Source organism: Fukomys damarensis, unplaced genomic scaffold, assembly GCF_012274545.1.
Source record: "Fukomys damarensis isolate Sample0158 unplaced genomic scaffold, DMR_v1.0_HiC HiC_scaffold_8, whole genome shotgun sequence".
Lineage (NCBI taxonomy): Eukaryota > Metazoa > Chordata > Mammalia > Rodentia > Bathyergidae > Fukomys > Fukomys damarensis.
Window position 1 is genome coordinate 7,866,564 of NW_022900920.1, and position 21,984 is coordinate 7,888,547.

A 21,984-nucleotide genomic window follows, 5' to 3' on the forward strand; every position below is an offset into this window, starting at 1 on the left:
GTCTCATCTCAGTACTCATCCAACTTCTTAAGAAAGAGTGGAAAGACTGGTGAGAGAGATGCAGTCTGGTGTATGTCTCGCAGCCATAGGTGTGGGTGGAATCTTCCCTTTGATGAATGCCGGAATTAGGTGGCATTGAGACCTGAATGAATTCAGCAATGAGCATATACTCAAGAACTTTCCAAAACACTGTGGGAAAGGCTAAACACTGTCTTCTTTAAACCAGGTAGGGGCCTGGTGGGATGAGGGTCTCCTCCTCCCTGACACTTGCGACCTGGCCCATAACACACCTGAAGCAGTGCAATTGTATGGAGGATACTCGGGCAGGGTCAAGGCTCTGTGTGGCCCCAGAGTGAGGCCTTCCACCCAAATTCAGGGCCTCTGCTTTCCTGTTGCCCACATCTTCACCTTTAGGATTTTTTTTTTTTTTTTTTTTTTGGCGGGGGTGGTACTGGGAATTTAACTCAGGTCCTTGTGCTTGCAAGGCAGGCGGTAGTGCCACTGAGCTAAATCCCCGGCCCCTCACATCTTCTCCTTTGAAGGTCACCCATGTGGGCCACAGAGATAGACATTGGGTGTGAGGGCACCTGGAGCGGGGTGAAGAGTTGCCTCTTAACTTCTACATCCACAATGGGCATCAGCAAAGCAGCCCCTGCTGGTCTGCACATAAGTATGCTGAATTTGAAAAGCAATATGAGCTTCCTACAGCAGAGGGGAAAAGCAAATATGGCCATTGCTTGGTGAATTTGAGCCTTTATAGGAGGAAAAGCTTGGTGGCTCCAGTACAGCCGGCATGGTCCCTACATCACCAGAGTTCCCTCACTATCCTCAGGATTGGCCTTGGCTTCTGCACAGTTGGCACTTAAATAACAGCAAAACATTAATTTTGGTTTTAATCATCTGAATGACTTCCATAATTGAAAACTGACTTTGAAACAAGCAGGGATGTTTTTCATGACACCGCTCCAGCTTTGGCAGTTGTACATGTCCACATTTGCTTCAAGCCTGCAGGCTCCTATGAGACGAAGGTGCTCAGGCGCACACCTCGTCCCTCCTCGTTTACCAGGAACTTGCCAGTTGCTGTTGTAGATGGGCCGGATCCTCCTAAGAGCTCTTGGAGAAAAAATGACCTAGAGGAGTTAGGCAGCCAGAGTTGAGCAGATTCCATTGCGTCCCGGTCATTTATGGGCCTGTTCTGTTTGGAAGCCTCTGCACTGTGCATTTTTCTAACTCTTCCCTCAGCAGTGCCATCTGCATGTGAGGACCCCTTGCTCAGAGCACGTGTCCACAGGCTAGGTGAGCCACCACCTTCACTGGGCATTTCGGTTCATCTTTGTGAGGGTCATTGTCACTAAGTCCAAGGACTCCTCAAGGACACCTCACATTCCTGCGTGTTCTTACGTAATTTATCCAGTAAAATCTTGCATCTAGGGCAAGAGATCAAACCTGCATAGAGCCTGCTAAAGTCAGTCAATTTTGACCTGCTCGTTTTTGTGTAAATCATATCATTTTTCTTCACCAAAAAATACTAAAATCCTCCTGCATGGTTCCTCAGTGGAAGGTATAGTGTGATGTTTGAGAAACAAGGGGATGAACTGACAAAGCAGGTTCTGGAATGCTAATCATTACATTTCTTAGGAGCTGTGGCACAATTGATGCACATTTTGATTGATTTTGCAAATACTTTATGCCTAATGATACTTTTCCTAAAATTCCCTTGGAGGAGAAATATGTCACAATGACAAGCTTTCAAATTACTAAAGTATTTTAAACTACCTGGTGAGTGCCATTTCAGAAAGCTTGTTATTTACTATTTAGTGGAATATGTTCATGATGCAAGATCATCCATCTTCCCCGCGAGCAGAAAATTGATGAATTGTTGCTTGTCCCCTTTCTGTGAAGTGCCTGGATGTTCTGCCCGTTTCTGACATGCAGGCCTTTGTATTGTTCAGACCTGCTTTTTTGAATGTGCTGTCTACGTTAAGTACTTGGGATTTATTCAAATAATTGAATAATTTTAGGGATTCAGCAGAAATACATCATTTGGTTTAAAAGTCAGAATGAAAGCATCCACACTTTCTAAAGTCAACACTTTAGAAAAAGGGTTTCTATGAATATGTATGGCTAATAGCCCCCTCTTGAGAAACCAGGTTTTACCTGGAATAAACCAGGGAATTTCTGCTAAACTAATGGCTTTTCATAGCATCAGAGAGTGAAACTGCGTTATTGTGTTTTCAATTATCATTGGCCCAATGGCTTTGCAAACATATTTATGTTTCCCTGACATTTGGTATAGATTTCTTGTACTAGAGACAAGAAAAAAATCTCTTGGCTTGGAATATTGTTTATTATGGTGGCTTGTAAACTTTGGAGATAGCAGTTGATGGCTTTGGATATGAACGATCAAGAGGACCTTCTACCATTATAGGAACATTAAATAGGGTGCTGTTTGGGGGTCATATTCAGCTTTGGCTGAAGATCCAAGAGCTTCATGGTCATTTATCTTGTTTCAAATGTGCCTGCATTTCTGTACTCTTAGCAAACTGAGGTGACCACAGGATGCCCAAAGTATGGAAGGCGCTAAGGTTTAAGAATTTTCAGGCCACCCTGAGGAGAGTTTCCATAAGGAGTCCCTGCCTTTATGCCCACCCATAACCTTGAGATGCCTTCCATGGAGTTGTGTGGCTGTGACCTATCCGTCTGAGGTTCTGCACTTCACCTTGGCTCAACAAAGGGCAAAGTGGTCCTTACTGAGAGCAAAAGCACACACCATCTAAAAGTCAGACACAAGAAATTAATGGTAACTTTTGATTTGTGTAATGCAAGGCCAAATCCGAAGCTTTTGCAGGCAACACCTGCAAAACTGACCCCAAGTCAAGCCCATATATGGATAGAGTCAATTATGGGAGGAGAAAGAAAGAGATACTTCCTGAACTGCCAGAAAGCTGTTGTTGCCTAGCACAGAGGTGAACAACAGTCAGTGAGCATGCGAGGCAGGAAGGAGGATGAGCACACTGTGCCTCTGTTCTTACCAAGTGTGAAGCAAGCCCCTCATTCCCATAGCAGCGATTTCTAGAATTCAAAAAAAAATTAGGCGAGAAATATGAATATTTGAAAATGCTTTAATGCTATAAAATAAGTGGAGGCAATTAAGAGTGCTAGAAAATTACATATTTAATTTATCTTTGGATAACTACAGAGTTATGTGTGTTCCAGTGTCACACTGGAATCTTGTATAATTCTCTGGGTCTTCAGAAGACAAAGAGTATATTAGGTCTTTGTAGTCTTTGACATACATGCAGAACACTTACATTTTTGGTTCCTCTTTGGATATAATCTATGGTCTTAAGTGATAAGTTGGTTATGTGTAGAAACCAGTGATCTTATAAACAGTAAGGAATGTGTGCCACACGTCATTGGGGCATTTTACATAGGACCCTTCATTGATGTTTGTCTTTGAGAAGACTGGGTGCAGAAGCAGCGATTTTTCGTTGGATTACAATTTGTGTTTCTAGTCTCAAACTCAGATATTCCCTAACATTTATTTTATTTGGAAAAAAGATCTAGCAAACTTATGCTGAAGGGGGAGACCAAATATCAGCATTAATCCTGACATCCATGCATCACAGCCTTTAGTGCACCTGGGTACACTAAGAGCTGTTTTCTTGCTGCTATGGGTGCAGAAGGTGGTCTCTGCCAGTTCCTATGAAACTTTTCTCTCAAAGGGAGAGGAATATGAAATCTGACTGGGAGGAGACCAATCTAGAATCAGGTCTGGAGCACTTGACCTCTGAGTTTTCTTAATGGATTCTCCTTTAGACTCGTCTGGCCTGCCTTTAACCTCACTTGACTCCATTATGCTGTGAGCACTTGGCCTTTGCTGTTGTCATGATCTTCTCACAGTGTGGGAGGGGTGGCAGGCATCCTGGGGACTGGCCTGGCTGGCATCTGGCTCCAGAACTCTGAGATAAAACATGATGTTCATGATAGGCCTGATCTGACCTTAGATCAAGAAGGCAGACCCTTCTTACATAAATCTGTTCATGCAAGCCATGTATGTGGCCCAGTGCCTAGTGTTTACTTGCTAGGGAGCCTAGGGGCTTCCTACCTCTGTGACACAGCCCCCTACATGTAGGCACAACTTTGTCCATTGCTATACAGCAGCAACAAGTCACTCCCAAATGGAAAGCGGGGAGAGGCTGTGTTTCTTTTCCATCCCAGAGGTTCCTGTCCACTCACTCATCAGATGCTGAGTTTGGTGCCCAGCATGTACAGCCCTGGTAGGTATGAGCATGGGCATTTCCAATTCCCCATCTTGTGCTGGTAATATAGAAATTACTGCGACAATGTGATCTTCCTACCTTCTGCCAACTAATTGTGCAAAAGGCTCTCTGCTTCCATGGTTTGGTAGGGCAGGCAAATTGTATAAATAATAAATAAATAAACGGCCACTCTCAGATTGTATGAATTCAGTCTTCCCCCATTCCATGTTTCAGGCATTGCACACTTGTTTGTCACCACCGAGTATGTGCAGACCTGAAGGTCATGGGCACAGTGGCACAGATGCCATTCCATGTTTCCAGGAACTGTCACCAGGAGCAAGGGAATGTTAGCCATGTGACAGATGATCTCTGGCCATGAGCTCATGGTGCTGTGCTACCCTTCTCAGTGCTCCAAGGGCTCACAGTCTGTGATGCTGCAATGTACACCTGTGGGTGTGCCCCTTCTCTCCATGGCTCAGTGCACCCTGGTGCCGGATAGTTGCGGTGCCAGTGTTATATCTCCTGCCCTATGTCTGTTTGTCATACTGTCCCCACCCCAACCACCCTGTTTCTTGGATTTGTCCCTGGCAGTCTCACTGTGCCAGTGCTCCTTGGCCTACAGTAAACCATACCTGAGCTACGGCCCCATCCCTGCTGCCACAGAGACCCTCTACCTACTGAAGCATGGGGCTGGAATATACTAACCAATCCAGGCTTGTCTGTGGGATTCTGGCCTTTCCTTAGGTCTTTGGGTGGACGAGTCGAGGAGTCAGTGTGACTGAGGTTACAATAGTCAATCACTTTTCTGTTTTACTTCACACTCTTGGATACAGAGGGCTTTTGGGTCAAGGGGCACTGAGTCTTGTTTTCCTGCCCCATTCATGTTGAGTCCCAAGCTAGAGCAGTTGGGTAGGGAGTGGGGGTCCCGTAAGAGCACAAGGTTACCAGATAACCAAGGAGGTATTGCTTCTGTTGAGTCTTAAATGATGAGCAATGTTTGGCAGGCTTTTTAGACAAGGGGAAACATTGCCTAGAAGGTAGATGGAGGGAAGTTGCTAGATCAGCAGTGATGAACCTACAGCACACCTGCCACAGCTGGCAGTTTGTATGTTGAAAGCTCTAAAAGGTTCATCATCAGAGTTTGTGACTTCACCTGTCCCCTTCTTTTGCCACCAAGATGAGACCTAGATTCCCCCAGAGGCTAACAACAGGCCTGGTGAAGACAGAGGTTTTTATCCCACCCCAGCATTTCTGAAGAGCTTCCTTCTGCAATCAGGACATTCCCCGAATTTCTGAGGAAATAAACCTCTCTGAAAATGGTCTTTAATTGTAGAAGACAGCTATAATTTCCAAGTCTGCTTTGATCTTTGGACTTGAGAGCTCTCTCTTTTAAATAGGATCTGGGAAACTTCTTAACCTCGTAACACCTTCCATCCCACGGAGCAGCATGAGCCTGGGGTGGCTGACCGCCCTGAGAGCAATCTCTGCCACTATTTTCACAGTCCCCCAGGAAAGAGTGATAGAACATCAGAAACCTGGAAATGGTGGCCCAGCTGAAAGCTGTGATTTCTGAAATCACTGCAGCTTTTTGAAGTTGAAATACATTTTCTTAAGCCACCAGTTTATTCGTGCAGATGTGCCTGGGGATGTGTGAAGTGAGCTAAGTGTAGCCTGCACATCTAGTTTCACTGGAATGCTCTACTAGTTTGATTCCTGTCCAGAAGGACTTCTGTCTTCAGCAGTTTCTTCCTGGAATAAAGTTAGCTCGTATTTATTGTGTGTCTGTGTTCTGCCAGGGTATCTATGCCTGCCACTGCTAGAGTACAGAGAGACAGTGCCAAGCAAGGCAGACATGTCATCCAGACTTCACCACTTTCTCCATAATACTTGTCATTTTTTTTTTCATGTTTATTGGTACATTTTAGATATACAGTGTGATGACATTCATTGTTGGGAATTTGTACCTTTACATGATGTATCTTTTTTGGGGGAGGGGGTAGCGGGGATCGAATTCAGGTCCCTGAACTTTTAAGACAGGCAGTAAAACCGCCAAGCTAAAACCCCGGCCCTACGTGATGTATCTTGGTTCTTATTTTTTTCCCCATTCCCTTGTCCTTACTTCAGCCCCTCCCCCCTTCTGATTCATAAAGATTTTGTTTCACTTTTTTCCTTTACTCTTATTTATTTATTTCTCTTTTGCCCTTCCCCTTCCGTCTCCTTTCCCCTTCCCCTTTCACAATACTTGTTATTAACAATTGTATAATCGTGTTCGGTCCATAACCCCTCAGAAGCCCTGTTACAATGTGAAATCATTTCCTCTTGTCTCCTACAAAGACGGTGCATTTTCACTTATTTATGATAAATTCTGGGCTAATTCAGTGCGTCCTGATACTTCTATTACGGAGACTGTTCAGTTTGAACAACGCAGGTAGAGATGGTTCCAGGGGACTGGATGGTAGCAGGGAAGCAGGGTGCTTGTGCTGAAGAGGAGGAGCCAGAGTAAGAGGTTCCCTGCCGGGGTGGGGGGCAGCCAAAAAGAGGAGGCTGGAACAAAGCAAGCTGGTAAGGTGCGCTCCAAACCTCCAGTAGCGCAGAAGTAGTTTCTGTCAAAGTAAATGTGTCTTGAGGTGATGGAAGGAAGAAGGCAAATCCTATACCTAGCTAACACTTTGCTGGAAAAAGTCTGACACAATGATAAAGACAAGTAAAGACATCCAACTATGGGCTAACTCTGTCCTTGTTTTGTTTTTGAGGTGGTGGTGGTGGTGGTAGGGACTGAACTCAGGCTGTCTCTATCACCAGATTACATCCCCAGCCTTTCAAGAAACTTATTATTTTAAGACAAGGTCTCTCTAAGTAGCCCAGACTGGCCTCGAATTTCCATCTCCTCACCTCAGCCCCGGGAATAGCTAGGATTGCAAGGTATGTACCACTGTGACTGAGTAGCTGCCACTGTACCTAATTTTTAAACTTTTTACTTTAGAAAGGTTCAATATAAAAAGGAACAATACACTTAACCTTCAGTTACCCATTTCCTAACTTCACCAACCACCTCATGGTTTATCTCGAGGCCATGTGCCTTTAACAGTGTTTCAAAGTAAATCCAGATGTCGTGTTAAATTTTTTTGTAAATATATAACATAATTAAAATATAAAGATTTTAAATGTATAAGCATGGTAAAAAAAAACAAAACAGTAGCTCAGTAATATTATCAAATACCCCCCTGTCATTGTTAAAATTTCCTTTTATTTTCTCTGTAGTCTGTTCATATTTTTGCTAAATCTCTTCTTTTATGTTTCTTCCCTACCATTTCACTGATTTTTTTTCTTCATTTGATCTTAAAGAAATGAGTTTCTTTACAGCATACATAGAGTTTCCCACAGTTTGGATGCACTTAACATGTTCTTCCTCCATGTTTGGTTAATTTGCAGCCATATCTAGGTCAGATTCAGGTTTTCCTTCTGTTTTGGAAGGACTGCTTCACAGTAGTGTTGAATGCCTTCCATCAGGAAGCATAGAACATCTGGTCGTCTGTCTTCTCGTGATACCGGCAGGTGATTGGCTTCTATCCATTATTCCCTTCGGGGTTGCTAAATGCTAGTGCCTCAATTCTGTCATACTTGCATTCGTTATTTTGACTACTTTTATAAAGAGAAACTTTTGCTCATAAACTACTTTGCTCCCTTGAAGCCTAGTTTGAAGAGCAAACACATGATAAGTGCTCCGTTCCTTCCCTTCAGTATGGATTTTCAAAGCAATACATTGGATTTCTAGCATCCTGCAGTGCTGACCAATTCATTATAAACTCTTGCATTTAAATATAGCTGTTATGTTTAAATCTGATTTAATTATTATCTTTGTCTTTTGAAAGACAAATGAGTCTGTCATTCTTAGTGATCATTGATTAATTATCACAGATATAAGGTGTACCTTACCAAAATGTAGAGGACATCGTTTTTTGTTTGTTTGTTTTTGAGACAAGGTCTCACTATGTAGTTGAGACTGACCTGGAGCTCACTATGTAGCCCAGGCTGATCGCGAACTCACAGCAATCCTCCTGCCTCAGCCTCCTGAGTGCTGGGATTACAGGTGTGCGCCACCACACCAGGCATCATTTTTTTTAATATAAGGAAATTTTTCTTTAGTGATTATTTTACTGTTTGTTCTATTTCATGGGATTTCAATTTTATTGGATTTCCTGGATTTTCTCAAACATTTTCTGAATCTTTATTTTGTCCAATATACTTTTTTCCTTCCCTTTTAATTCTGATACATGCCTCCATTTTATGGCATGTATTGGTTTCTTAAAAAAAAAAACAAAAAACAAAACAACAAAACTTAGTTCACCTACACATTCATTAAAAGTTCCATCAGATTCTTCGGCATGTCTTCTCTTCTCACCTCTGTGTTTGGTGGGCACATTATCTTGTTCATAATTCTCATTATTCCCATAACATTTGTGCATGGGATCACACAGTGATCATTTCTGGTTATCCATGTTTCAGTGCGACGGTGATGAGGGAGGAATCTGGGAGAGTGCTCCGAAATGATGGCTCTGCCTCTCCCTTCAGAGTCAGGAGTGATGGGGTGCTGTGTTTTGGAGCTCCGTCCTCTTTGCTGCAGAGCCTTTTGTCTGTATCTTCCCTTCATTCTCTAGGGTCACCCCAATTGCTCCTGAGGGCAAGGTTTTATGTCAGAAGGAAGCATTCGTGGGGTCATCAACTCCCTTCATCCTTCGTGGGGTCTCTGGAGTCCTGCACAGTTTGGATCATAAAAGGTTCCCCCTGCTTCATCCAGGACTCCCATGAGCTGCTTGCTGTATGACCAAGGCTGGGGATTGGGAGAGAACAGATACCTCTGCTATAGTGACTTCCTCCACAGTGGGATTTGCAGGCTTGCTGCCCTTAGGATGGACCTCGCTTACTCCACCTCTTTAGACACCTGCTAATACTGAGAGCTGTTGGGGTCCATGGTCTGGCAGAGTTTAAATTTCTGAGGATACCTCCTTCACCCCTTAGTTGGTGAAGATGTTGTCTGAGGGCTTTTTCTTCTGTTATTCGTACAGCTTTGTCTGCTTTTGTGTGTGTATTTGGAGAGATTAAAATACTTCCCCTCTGTCTTTGCTTCATTTAGCACTAGGGAGTCGGGTTTTGAGTCTTAGAATTCTTTTGAGTCCTATGTCCTGAGATGGATATGGCTGGGCTGATTTCTATTCTCTAGTGGTTCCCAAAGGAACATCTGGAGGCAACGGATAGAGGCACAAGTAGGTTTTTATCGTTATTTTTAGTTTGTTTATTTAAAGTGATTAATCAGCCTAGTCCCACATGCTGAAGCCTGAGGCAACTCTAGCTCCCCATCCACCCTTCTCACCCACCGAGGACTGGGTGTTCCCAGAAATGCTCTTGGTAGGTGGCTTGGCGTGCTGTGCTGTCGGTGGGTGGGTGGTGGTTGGGAAGGGGTGTTAGGTGTTAGCACCCTGGATCCAGTGTCTCTAGTTCCCATGTGAGCAGCTACAGGTGTTATAGGTATATAAATATGTCCCAGTGGGGAGCTGAAAGACCTCATCATTTCTGGGGAATTAATTCTTCAGCACTGCAGAATGAGCATGATAACCTGGCAGAGCCATCTTGTAAAGCAGGTGCTTTAGCCAGTGCCCACTGTTTCATCAACAGCAAAGCTGACCTGTTTCTGGTGACTCAGAGAGTCTGAGCACATGTTCACTGGAAAGGTGCCCCAGGCCAAAAGAGACCACCTGCATGAGCGGTTAAACACCTTCCAATGGTGCTTCACCACCCAAGGAACTATGGCCCCTAGAGGCAGGGATGCTCTCTGAGCAACACAGTCCTTCACAGACCTTTGACATCTGGGCCACCAGCACAGTGGAAGGTTCAGAACTCCCATAGTCTGATTGCTTTTCATTCTGTCCCCCTCCCTAGCACTGTTCCTAGCACAGGATTGGTTTTCCCAACTATGTGGACAGAAAATGCAGAAAAGGACTGATAAATGGTGTCCCACTGAGGACACAGGGCACTTTCCAGCCATGAAGTAGTCATGGGTAGAGCTGTGAAGAGATTTAGTGAACCCTGAAGACCATCCTAGGAAAATGTCATGAGAGCCAGGAAAAACTACCCATATCAGGGAGCCGAAGCTTGCCTCAGGGCAGAACTAAAAGTAGTAAGGAAAGCAGGGCAAAAGGAGGTAGGGGTTGTTGGGCAGTCAGTAGTCAAGAAGGGCAGACAAGCAGAGAGGTTGAGGTGAGGAAAAAGGCACTTTAATGTACCAGTCAGTCCAGTCCTCTCTTCCAGGTAGATTCTGAGTTCTTGTTTAACCAGGTCTTTACATTCTACACTGGAAAAGTCTTGCCTCTGAGTACAGCCAGGGGAGCAGGTCTTCCTGTCTTTCCACTAAGCTCACTGGACTCTTACCTAATTCCTGCTCAAGGTTGCAGCAAGCCCACAAAGCCAGGGTTTTACCCATGGCCACAATCTATCCTGGGGAGGCCTCTGTCTTTTTGTCATCATTGGCTTTGACTCTCCACCTTTGTAGTCCTGCTTGGGCAGAGCTAATGCTCCTGTGCTTTTGTCCTGCCCAGAAACCTGGAAACCCTAATTGATGTGCCAACCCGCTTTACAGCTGCTAGAATCACACCTTTCTACTGCACAGTGCTGAGGCTAAAATCCAGAGAATACAGATCTTTCAAAGTGTATCTCATCTGAAGATCATTTATTACAACTGCACGATAGGATGTCTGAGGCCCCATGGCAAAAAGATTCACAGAAACTTTGATTCCTGCGGAATTTTATATTGTGTCTGACACTGGAGTTACAGGCTGGTGATATTTTGATGATAAATTTCTAACCCTCTTTGCTGAAAGACAGAACAATTCTCTCTGGCCATTAAATCAAATAAAAGATGAGATATCCCCCAGATGAACAGAGGCCTGGAGCTAGCCTAGGCTGGCATAGATGTTCAGAAGCCTTCAGGACAAGTGAAGAATCATAATTATCGTCATTATCACCATCATCCTCAGCATTATTAGAATAACATTAACATTGCTGTGATCATAAACACCACCGTCATCATCGTTCACCGTCATCATCCACCGTCACCGTCATCATCGCCACCATCACCGTCATCACACAGCCGCTCTCACAGTCAGTACCCCCTCAGCACCACAGTCATCAGTATTATTTACATATCTACTATTGTCCTGAATAGATTAAAATGCATTATATCAGTTTAGAGGATGCTACACAGAGAGCTTTACGCAAATGTCAGATGCCTTTATTTCATTTAATTCTGGCAAACAAATCCCATGTGTGAGGTACTATTATTATTTCAACATAGATGAAAACAGTGGAGAGAGATGTCAATGAAATGGGAACACCCAGCACCTCCGTGGGAAGGGCCAGGGTCTATTATAAGTGTGGAATCAAAGTTTTGCTTGGTGCCCTGCATTCTGCCTCTTTCTCACTCCTACTACAATGTAGATCTCTTCTTCATATTGTTGCTGCCATCTGGGAGTTGAAGAGGTGGGGCTTGGAGAGTTAATACTCATCCATGTCTTACAGCTCTTCTGGGACCAGTTGGGGTTTCCAGTCTTGCTTTATTCCTAAGCTCTTGGTCTCAACTGGTCCATGGCATAGAGCAGTCAATAAGGGCCACTCAGTGATCACACATCCAGAAAATTACACAATGTGGCAAGAATTGCATGCTGGAAAAATTCTGCCATCATCTGTCTGCAGTGCCCATACAAAAACTGAAATGGGGATGGGCAGCAATTACGGGAGCCTTTGCACTGCAACAAGGCTGAGGTCTATGGCCTTTGTTTTCTTTAGACAGTGGGACCTGGAGCACATTCGCCTTTAATGTGTCTCCAAGGAAGCTTTAAGAAACAAACTCCATCCGATAAGCATTTATTCACTGCTTGTTGGGCACCAGTGGGCACCTCTTTGGGAAGCAGCCGGTTGACTAGCCAAAAGCTGAGTCAAGACTTTCGAATAGACATGAGACAGGAAGAACATGGGGAAAAAAATCCCTTGGGTCAAAGGCAGAGAGAGATGCTCCAGGAGAGTAAGAACAGAGGATGAGGGCAAGAGGCATTCAGACCAGGCTGGTCGAAAAAAGAGAACGTGAAGAAGCCTGCTATTCTCTTACCAAGCTGTGTCCTTTGAAGACACAGGCAAGTGGTTACAGATCTGGCTCCCCTAGCCCTGTGACAGAGGACACTGGAGGAGGACACCAAGGAGCCTGCAGACAGGCATGGAGAAACAGGTTGTACAAAGGCCAAAGGTGAATGTTTCTCAGAAACCTCTTGAGGCTTGGTGGTTATTTCTGGGGTTGTGGAAGGTGACAATGCTTCCTCTAGGAGGTTGGAATTGTCCCATCCTCCACTTTGCCCCATTTAACCTGAGACTCCTGATTTCCAGCTCACTGCTCTCATGTTGACCATGTAAATGACCTGGGACAATTCTGAAAATGCCCAGCTTTCTTGCCCAATTAAAATAGACAATTCATGATTGAATTGGGTCTTCCAAAAGCCCCTATATTGAAATAAGGGAGAAGAGGAGGGAGAAATGAGTGAGTAAGACACTAATATATCTTAGATGGCCTTCTACAGCTTAGGGTCTGATAAAAGACCCCTAAAATAGCTCCCTCAGGACTGCTAAAGCACAACCATTTTGTTACATTGAAACTCAAAGCACAAAGCAGGTGGCCAAACACTGATCAGGGGCCAGGCATCCTGTGCAAATGGGCACTGACTTTATACAATTGTAGGTCAAAGAGACAGTGCTTTGGCTTTAGGATGTAATGACAGCAGATTGTCTTATTGGATCCCCTGGAGGCTTCCACCCAGGGTGCGCAGTCTGCCAGCACCTGCACTATGTGTAGTGCTCTCCTCCCCTCCAGGCAGCCGCTATCAGGTTATGACTTACCAGGGATAAAGGATGATTTCAAAAATATGTCAAAGAAATTATCACTCAGGAATTGTTTGAGGACATGCAGGCAGCCTTGTCTCTGAGGAGTCTCCACAGTAAATAGCTATGTGCCCAGGCTGGCTCAAGCAGGGTGCCCAGAAATAGTGAGAACCGAATACTGAGAGCTGTCTCACCTCAGGGTCACCTGGCTGCACAGACAGAGAAGTCTTGTGAGGAATCAGAGCTCAGGATAGATGGCTACCAGGTTTCCTCACTTTTCTTCCAGCCCTTGGGCGTCCCACATCAGATGGAGTAAAAGGTTACATCCCTCCCATGGTCAAGGAGACCAGAGGGACCCAGCCCCTCACTGATCTACCCTCTGTGACTCATCGCCTCTGAGGCCTTGCAGCTGTCTCTGGGACATTCTCGATGCTCCTCCCTTAGAGCCTTTGCATAGTGAAGCTCTGGGCCCAGGATGTTCTCTCAAGACCCACAGGGACCTCTCTCCAGCATGTACTCATGGATGTCCTGCCTACTGCAGGTGGCCTAGACTCTCTGTTCCTCTATGTTTCTTTGCTTTTGCTTTTTAAACTTCCTAAATGTGTGGCATCTCTGAATATACTATCCATTTCCTCATCAATTGCTTGGGATTTACTCTTGGTCTTCCCTCTGTAATGGAGCCTCAGCAGGGAGGGTCTTCCAGCTCAGCATCTGAAGCAGGGTCTGTTGGAGACACTAGCAGATGGTGCGCAAGAAGGGGCCCCTGTGCCCCTTGCTGCTTGCTTCCAGGCAGTGATCCTTGGTGAGTCTGCCCACAGCTGTGTGGGGTGGGAGGGTCTGCAGTGTATGAACATGAAACTTCAGGGAAACCATCAAGGGAAGCCATACAACAGGGCCTCCAGGAATGTCTGCTGAATACAGATGACCAGAACTCACTGGACATGTGTCCTCACAACTCTTCTCTGACGCTTCTGGATATCTTACAATCTGTCCAGTTCTGACACTCAGGGCGCCAAGATAGGCAGACCCTTCAGGTCGAGGCCTCCTTCCCAGTGAGACTGCCTTCTCAGCAGACCAGCTGCAGAGGGGTCTCCGGGTATCTTAATCCCCTTTGTGTTGCTGTAGCTGCGTACCACAAACTGAATGATTTATAATAAATAGAGGTTTATTCCGCTCATGGTCTGAAGCTAAATGGTTCAGAGGCCACATCTAAGGAGACCTTCTTAGTGGTGACTCTGCAAAGTCCTGATGTGGCACAAATCACCTCATGGTGAGACAGCAAACTCCCTGACTTTGTCTCTCCTTTTCAAGCCGCTATAATGCAATCATGATGGCCCCTCCCTCCTAACATCATCTAACCCTAAATACCTCCCAGAAGCCCCCGCTTGCTTCTACCTTTTAATTACTTAAACTACCACATGAGCTTGGTGGGAACATTCAAACTACAGCACCAGGCTGTTTGAATATCTGTGTGCTTCATGTGGCTCTAAGTTTGGGAGCTCCCACAGTCGACCTTCCCTTAGGCTTGATAATTTGCTGGAGTGCCCGCACAGAATTCACTGAAAGTGCTGTGTTTATGGTTCCAGTTTTATTATAAAGGAAACTGTTTAGTGGAAGAGAAGGGTGAGGTCAGGAAGGGTCCAAAGGAGTAGGAGTGTGTTATTCTCCTAGAACTACAGTGATCCCTTGCCAGGATGCTCCTAAACTTCATCCTTCAGGAGTTCTATTGGGTTTTCATTACAGAGGCATAATTGATTACATCACTGGCCATGAATCTGAATTCTATTCACAGCCCCTCTCCTCACCCCACATGGGGTGGTGGGTGGGGCTGAAAGTGTCATGGCACCTGCAGACTAAGACAGGGAGACACCAAGGGCCACAGAGGCTGCTGGCTATGTACAAACTGCACCTCTGGCCCTGTTGCCTGTTACAACACGGATGAGTGTGGCTGTCTGCCTGCAGGGTATGGCTGTTGGGACCTGCTGGAGGCATTTGTCTTTGGCATTTCCTGCCAAACATTTTTATGATCAAGTTGGATGAAGACACAGGCCTGTTGGTCAAATTTATAGGAACTACAAAGTTAGGAAGCTGATTAGGTGATGGTGGGGTCAAGATATTTAAATATTTCAACAAGACAGAATTAACAGGATTATATTTACATTGTAAAGTTGTCATGCTGTGAGGCATTCTAAGATCATATTGCCTTAACCGTATACCCTCCTGCAAATTAGGTCCAGAGAGCTTCCAAAGTTTAGCCTGCACTTGAAGCCCGACACATTCTCGGTGGACTTCTCTAGAGCGAGATCCTCTGATGGCAGTTTTTCTCTCCACAAGAGAAACTGGTGGCACCATGGCCAACCGGGAGCCAGCCAGCCTTGATTGGTTTTTTATTTGTTTGTTTGTTTTGTTTTGTTTTTTTCCTTTTGTGGCTTCACCTCTAGGTAGTGGTCAACCAGAATGCATTCTGTTTCTGCAAAGACTCTTGGACTGATAATTCTAATGCAAAGACCAATCACAGGGCCACCCCTAGAGTCCTTACACTGATCCCTGCTTGCTGGAGACTTCAACTCTGGCTCCGGGTTCATCTGTAGTTGATGAGCTTCCCCTGGTATTCAGTTCATTCCCCGGGGACCCCGGGGGGACCCCGGGGGTGGCCAAACATCCCCAGTGCACACTCTGCACAGAGGGAGGCTGGATAGGAAGGGAGGTGGGCGGCTCTGTGGGGATGATGTGGACTCCCTCACTGAACCCTGGACAGCCCTGTGAGTTAGGCACTGCCATCCTCTCACTTAGAGGACCTAGGCACACAGACTCCAGTGGATTCGCACTGCAGAGGTTGGAACCTTAATCCTTTCAGTTCCGAAGTCTGTGCTTCTTCCCACATGGGGGATAGAGATCATACGTGTGGTTCTTGTCCTTGAGGGAATAGGTAAATGCCTCAGACTTGTGGAGAAACCAGGTAATAAAAAACTACTTTCTGTTCTCCAGTCTGTCGCAGGTGACTGGTTCATGGTTGCAGTTTCTTTGCTGGGCAGACTTTCCAGCCACAGTTTTGCTGTGTGGTAAGAATGAAGCGTGTCTAAGTGTAAGGTGATCTGTCGTGTGGCAGATGTGTCCAGTTGTGGCAGAACTGGGAGAAAAAGGCTGATAATTACACTATCTACACACAAAAATGAAGGAACAGAAGGCAACGAGCGTGCTATCCAGCAGAGGAAAGGCAGAGCAACGGTGCCAGTATTTGGGCAACACTTGCCACAGTGAAAGGTTGGAAAAGACCAGCCAGCCCCTTTCAACCTGTACATTGGGCCCAGAACATGTATTGAAGCAGTGCATCAATTTACTGAGGTTTCTGTAACACAGTACAAAAATCATTCATCCCCAAGAATGTCACAGTATATTCAGCAGGTTGTGTTTGCTTTGGACCAGTTCTAAATGAGCTGATAGCCAAGCCCTCTGGATGGCACCCAGTGATTCTGAACAAAATATTTTCTTGAATAAGCAATAATATGTGATTGTCAGTGCGCTCACAATGTTCCTGTTATTCTTATTTCAAGTTATAACAATACAAGCCTTGTTTGCACACTTCTATTTTTAACTAATGGAAATTTATTACAAAGAAATCTTAATTATCCCTTTTAGAATATAACACAATTGCAAATCCACTGGTAATTTTCTCTTTGCAAAATTTCCCATAAGAGTAGAAGAATGTAAGTTCTCCCAAAATAGTCAGTTTATAAATACAGTTCTCTAATGGGCTGAGCAACCTGTTTGCTTTCTTTTTGTGTGAGTTTGGATAAATCCACATTATAACACCGTGAAAACCTCTTGTGAGACAGACCACCGGCTCATCCCCAGCTAAAAGTGGTAACTGATTTACTTCTGTAATTCCTGGGGCAGACAGTGACAAAATGCTGTGTGCTTGGCAGGTGTAGAAAGGCCTGGATCGGTTTGGTTCTGGCAGCAAAATGCCCGAATATCCCTTTTGCTCTTGATCTCCCTTCCTGTTCTCCCAGACAAAACAGTGTGGGCTTCCCTTGGTGCCAGCACCTCCCGGGGGATGCCCACTTGGGCTGCAGAATCTCCTGAAGTAGGGGCCATTCTGTTTAACCTCACCCCTGGTCTCTACTCCTAGAGGCCAGTAGCACTCCCCAGCTGTGACAACAGCTGCAGCTGAAACTGGATGTGGCCAAATGTTCCCCGGGGCAAAATGACTCCCACTCAGGACACTATACTGGAAAAAAAAAGCCCACAGCTGGACAGTATTAAAATGTTAAAACATCATAGTCAAGACTAATGCAGCAGAGGAAAAATGATACTGGTACAGAACTGTGTCCAATTCTAAATACAGTTGGGACAAGTAGAAAATTAAAGCTAAGGAGCAGGGTGTGGATTATATGTAAGAAATTTCCAACAAGAAAAGTCAGAGTGGAGGGGATTCTGGCTAAGCTGAGGACAAGCCAGGGTAGTCAGATATCCTACTGGGGTTGCAGGAGGAAGAGGCTGATCAGAAATCTAGGGTATCAGGTATGAAAGGGATGGGGATTTTTGTCTAAACAAATTTAGCAGAGTTCTTGCTCAAATCATACAGTGCAAAGATGAATATGAAAGCTCACTAGAAAGTTTAGGGAGCTGAGCAGTTTTGTCCAGGAGTGAAAATTTATCAATAGCCTAAAGTCAAGAAGCCCAGTCTTTGCAGCATGAGCAGAGGAGCCTCCGGCTTCTTAAAAGCCTGCTTCCTTAGGGTCCATCCAGTGTGCAGGAGGCACTGAGTTGCCTTTCTCCCTGATGGCCTCTCTTCACAATCCCTGAGTCCACTTGTCCTAAATGCAGCAGAGACAAGGGTGCCTCAGAGAGGTGGCCAGGTACCATAATTTGTCAGAGAATCTCCACCCATCACACCTGCCACTGGAAACAGTCATTGCTACGGACAAGTGCCGGGACAGAGCCAGAGAGGTCAGAGTGGACAAAGGGAAGCTGTGCTCAAGGCCACTGTAAGCCACATCTGTAGGACAGAGCAAGAGCAGGCTTCACCTACAGGCACAGGGAACACTTAGATGCTACTTCTGAGGTCAGGCCAGGCCAGGGAGGTGGAGAAGCAAGATAAAGAATTAAAGTGTCTGCATTTGGGCAATCATTTCCTCCCAGCGGTTAGCTGGGGGGTGCAGACTTCTTCAGGGCCCCAGGGTTTCCTGTTGTCCGTGGTCTCTGTGCCAGGAGAGGTCCCAGCATCCCTCTCTGTCACTAACTCTTCCCTTTGAGTTCAGTCTCTGTGGAATGCTTTCTCTACCAGGTTGCTGCCTTCCACACATTTATCCAGTAGTGTAGGGAAGCAATAAGTACTTAGTAAAAAGGTCCCCCTTCCCTTCACTCCTTTGATGACCACAACTATGCAGTGATAAGGGAACCTCAGCTACCATCCACAGGCAATGCAGGGACCTGAGGTAAGGGTCCTGCTCAGAAGTACCCTGGCTGGCCTCCTCTGGATTCTGCCCACATGTGCTCTCCAGCTTCTTAAGCAGGTGCCCATTGTTCATTTGCCATGGCTTCCGTCTCCCCAGCTGGCCCCAAATGCATCAAAGTGGTTTGTAGCCCAAGGGTGAAGAAAATCTCCAGCCTTGCTCTGCCAGCTGCATCTGGCTCTATTAAATTTTTTTTCCCAGATTCTTTTTTCTTGAAGTTATCTCTGAGAGGATTCTTAAAGGTAAAAGCCATTTGGGTCTCTGGGTGTGTTTAACTCTCTGCTTCTTACTCCCCTAAAGGATGGAAGGCTATGAGAGTCCCTGCCTGGGGGAAGCTGAGAGAGAGGACAAAGGTGCACGGACACCACCCCCCAAGATTCTCCTGCCCCTGGAGGAGCGTGCAACCCATTTCCGAGACATGCTTCTGGAGAGAGGGGTAAGAAACCCAGATGGCCCATAACAGGTGGACACTCATGTCTTGCTGAGTCTGTGGTCAGGCTGAGTAACATTCGGGTACTAAGTGATTTGAAGCCAGAAAGGCAAACCAACCTGAAGGAATCCCTGTTTCTTGTCTCAAGGGAGAAAAGGAAGGTTTATAAGGTGTACGGGCACCTTTCCTGAGCAGCTGTTTCTGCTTCTAAGTGAGAAGCTCTGAGAGGAAGGCGGAGTGGTCCCCGAACAGGTCACCTGGACGGCATAAGGAGGCACCCTCCTGTGTGAGGGAGATCTGTGCTGCAGCCAGGTCAGGCCACAGTATTCAAACGTTAGCAAATCCCCCCAGGAATACCTCACGCAGTAGGGCAGTGATGCTAATCTTTTGGCACTTTCAGTGATACAAAAGCCCGCTGTGGCACGCATGGCACAGGGTCACCACCACTGCACTGCAGACTACTGCATCTTTGGATTTGTGCAACTATTTTTGTGTTAAATTAGGGTATCTTCATTGTAACTGATTGTGGATCTCATTTGAATAAGCAGAGGAGGTTATATTTGAATCTCGTGCCAATGACTTTTATTTCTGGCTTTGGCTTTTGGGTATAAAATTAGCCAGATACAATATTGTAGCCCGGTTGGATTTCTTCGCGAAATGAAGCTGAACACAGAAGGTAGTAATGGAACCTCTATGTGAAGATAATTATAATGAACACTCTAATGGCTTTGTGCGTTCAATATCAAATTCCCTCTGCAGTCTACAAGGACTCCCAGGCTGTTTCCCAGCCCCTCCTACAGCAGGTGCTGCTCAGCGCTGGACATGGGCAGTGGGAAGAGAGCCAGGGAAGAGCTGCTGTGGATTCACACTCCCCCCAGGAACAGGGCTGGTGTTGACCTTGGGGAAAGGAAGAACTGGGGCAACGCTAGCTCTTCAGGATTCTAGTAGAAAGGGATTTATCTCACCCTCCCACCGGGGAGACCTCTCTTCATTTGCACCATGAATTTGTGTGTGTACATCTTTTTCTGTAGCCATCCACTCCAAAGAAAATATAGCTCTTGGCTTTATGACTTAGAGGACGGCCCTCATTGGGCCAAAGGTGACTGGATAGAAGTGACCTCAAATAGCTACGTCAGGTCTGGGAAAGGAGCTGAGGCGGCCACTCTGTCACACAGATCTGCAGTGGGGCTTCTGCTCTGGGATGCCCTCCTGGGCTGCAGTATGACATCCCTGGTGTCTCCTGTCTCTGCCAGCTTGCCAGTTCCCTTGCCAAGCCATGGTACTAGAGTGTGGGGAATCTCAGGGGCAGCTGGGGCCTGGTGCACAGGATGTGGATTTTCCTGGTATTTCCTGGGTGTCCTGTAGAGGGTGGGTCGGGGTGGGGCTGGCATTTTTCTCGTGTATCCTTGGCCTGGGCCCAGGAGTGGCTTCAGAGGAGCTGTAGAGGCTGTGAGGATGGGTCATTTTCCAGAAAGACTGATGTTCTGGAAGGGTGGTTGTTTGCTTCCCCTGTGCTGCACACCTGTTCACAGCCATAGGTCAGAGTTGGTGGCTCATCATAGGAATGGAGCACAACACCCTCTCTGTAGAGCTTTGGGTCCTGTTCTCTGATTGTGGACTGAATGGTCCACCGTGTTTGTGTGTGTGTGTGTGTGTGTGTGTGTGTGTGTGTGTGTGTATACATTTCTGAGTTTCTGTATTAATCCAGCAATCCAGTCCCTGTGGTTTATCTTCCATGAGATGGGATGAACTTTACATTTACTCCTATTATCTAACTTTTCTATCTCTTTATTTTGGAAACCAGAGAGCACCGTTTACCATCACAGTTTTACACTAACCTACAATGGGGTGAGCACTGCTTTCCAGGAAGAGAGGCTGTCTGGCTATGTTTTTATGAGCTCTTGGATTTATCTAAATGGCCTTGCTTGAGAGATTTTACTGTGACATTTGCAGGGCATTCTTGACTCATTGGGTTTGGGTGATTCATTTCAGTCTTTCAGATTCTTATATGAAAATCAGCAAGAATGACAGAGGCTGTGAAACAGCAGCCACAGAGCTGTGTTTACCCTGAGTGAGCTAGGGGCAGCCGGCACCTATCTAATGGGGCTTTCAGGAGCCCACATTCAGCTCATGAACAGAAAAGATCGATCTAAATTTACTACCTATGTCATAAAGCAATGCCACCATTTATGACTTTTGGACTTTATAAAATATGCCAGCAGATTTCATCAGTTGCTCATGCTCATAAGAATTTGATGGCTGAACCCATAAGACTTCTAGTTGCTTAAAGAATGAAGTATCAAAAGGTCACTCTTTCATGGACTGAGTGATTAATAAGATTTTGTGCTGCATTTTTTCAGTACTTCAGTTCAGAGATTCTTGTACTTAGGGAGTGATGAAGCCACAACTTGGGAACTTCTAACACCTTACAAAGGGCAGAATTTGAGCTGTTTCATGGGGATTATGGATTGGGAAGGGGGCTATGACTATGTTCTTGTATAGTAGGTAAGTTATAGCTCAAGAGGCATTTCTGTGTTGCATTTCCCCCCATTTTTTAGTAGTACAAATCACAATAGATCTTTCTTTTAAAACTTCAGTCTGTAAAGAAGTAAATTTAATATTATAGCAAATTATAATTTTATCCTGCCTGTTTAGATAAGTCCATCAGAGATATTTTACTGGGACATTTTCTTTTGCAAAGTGTCTTTTAGAAGTAGATAATGCTCACCTATGGGCCAGGAGGAAAATCTCCATTCCAGAACAGTAAACTTGAACTGAGGGACTGAGGCACTGCCCCTGTGTTGTTTCAGGGTCCTTGTGTGAGTGACCTCTGTCCAGCTTCCAAGAAGTGGGAGTTAGCCTCGAGGAACTGGGTAAACCCCTTGGCCAGATCCATGAGAGCCCCTATGGCTTG

At 45.5% G+C, this 21,984-nt stretch overlaps 1 protein-coding gene across 1 annotated transcript in view; it reads left to right on the top strand.

Moving 5' to 3' along the window:
* Nucleotides 1-21,984, top strand: part of Tcerg1l (transcription elongation regulator 1 like) — a 199,065-nt gene that overhangs the window by 161,405 nt on the left and 15,676 nt on the right. Inside the window, exon 10 of the mRNA XM_010621463.2 lies at nucleotides 18,941-19,076. Within this exon, the coding sequence (XP_010619765.2) occupies nucleotides 18,941-19,076 (136 nt within the window). The remainder of the gene's footprint in view (nucleotides 1-18,940; nucleotides 19,077-21,984) is intronic.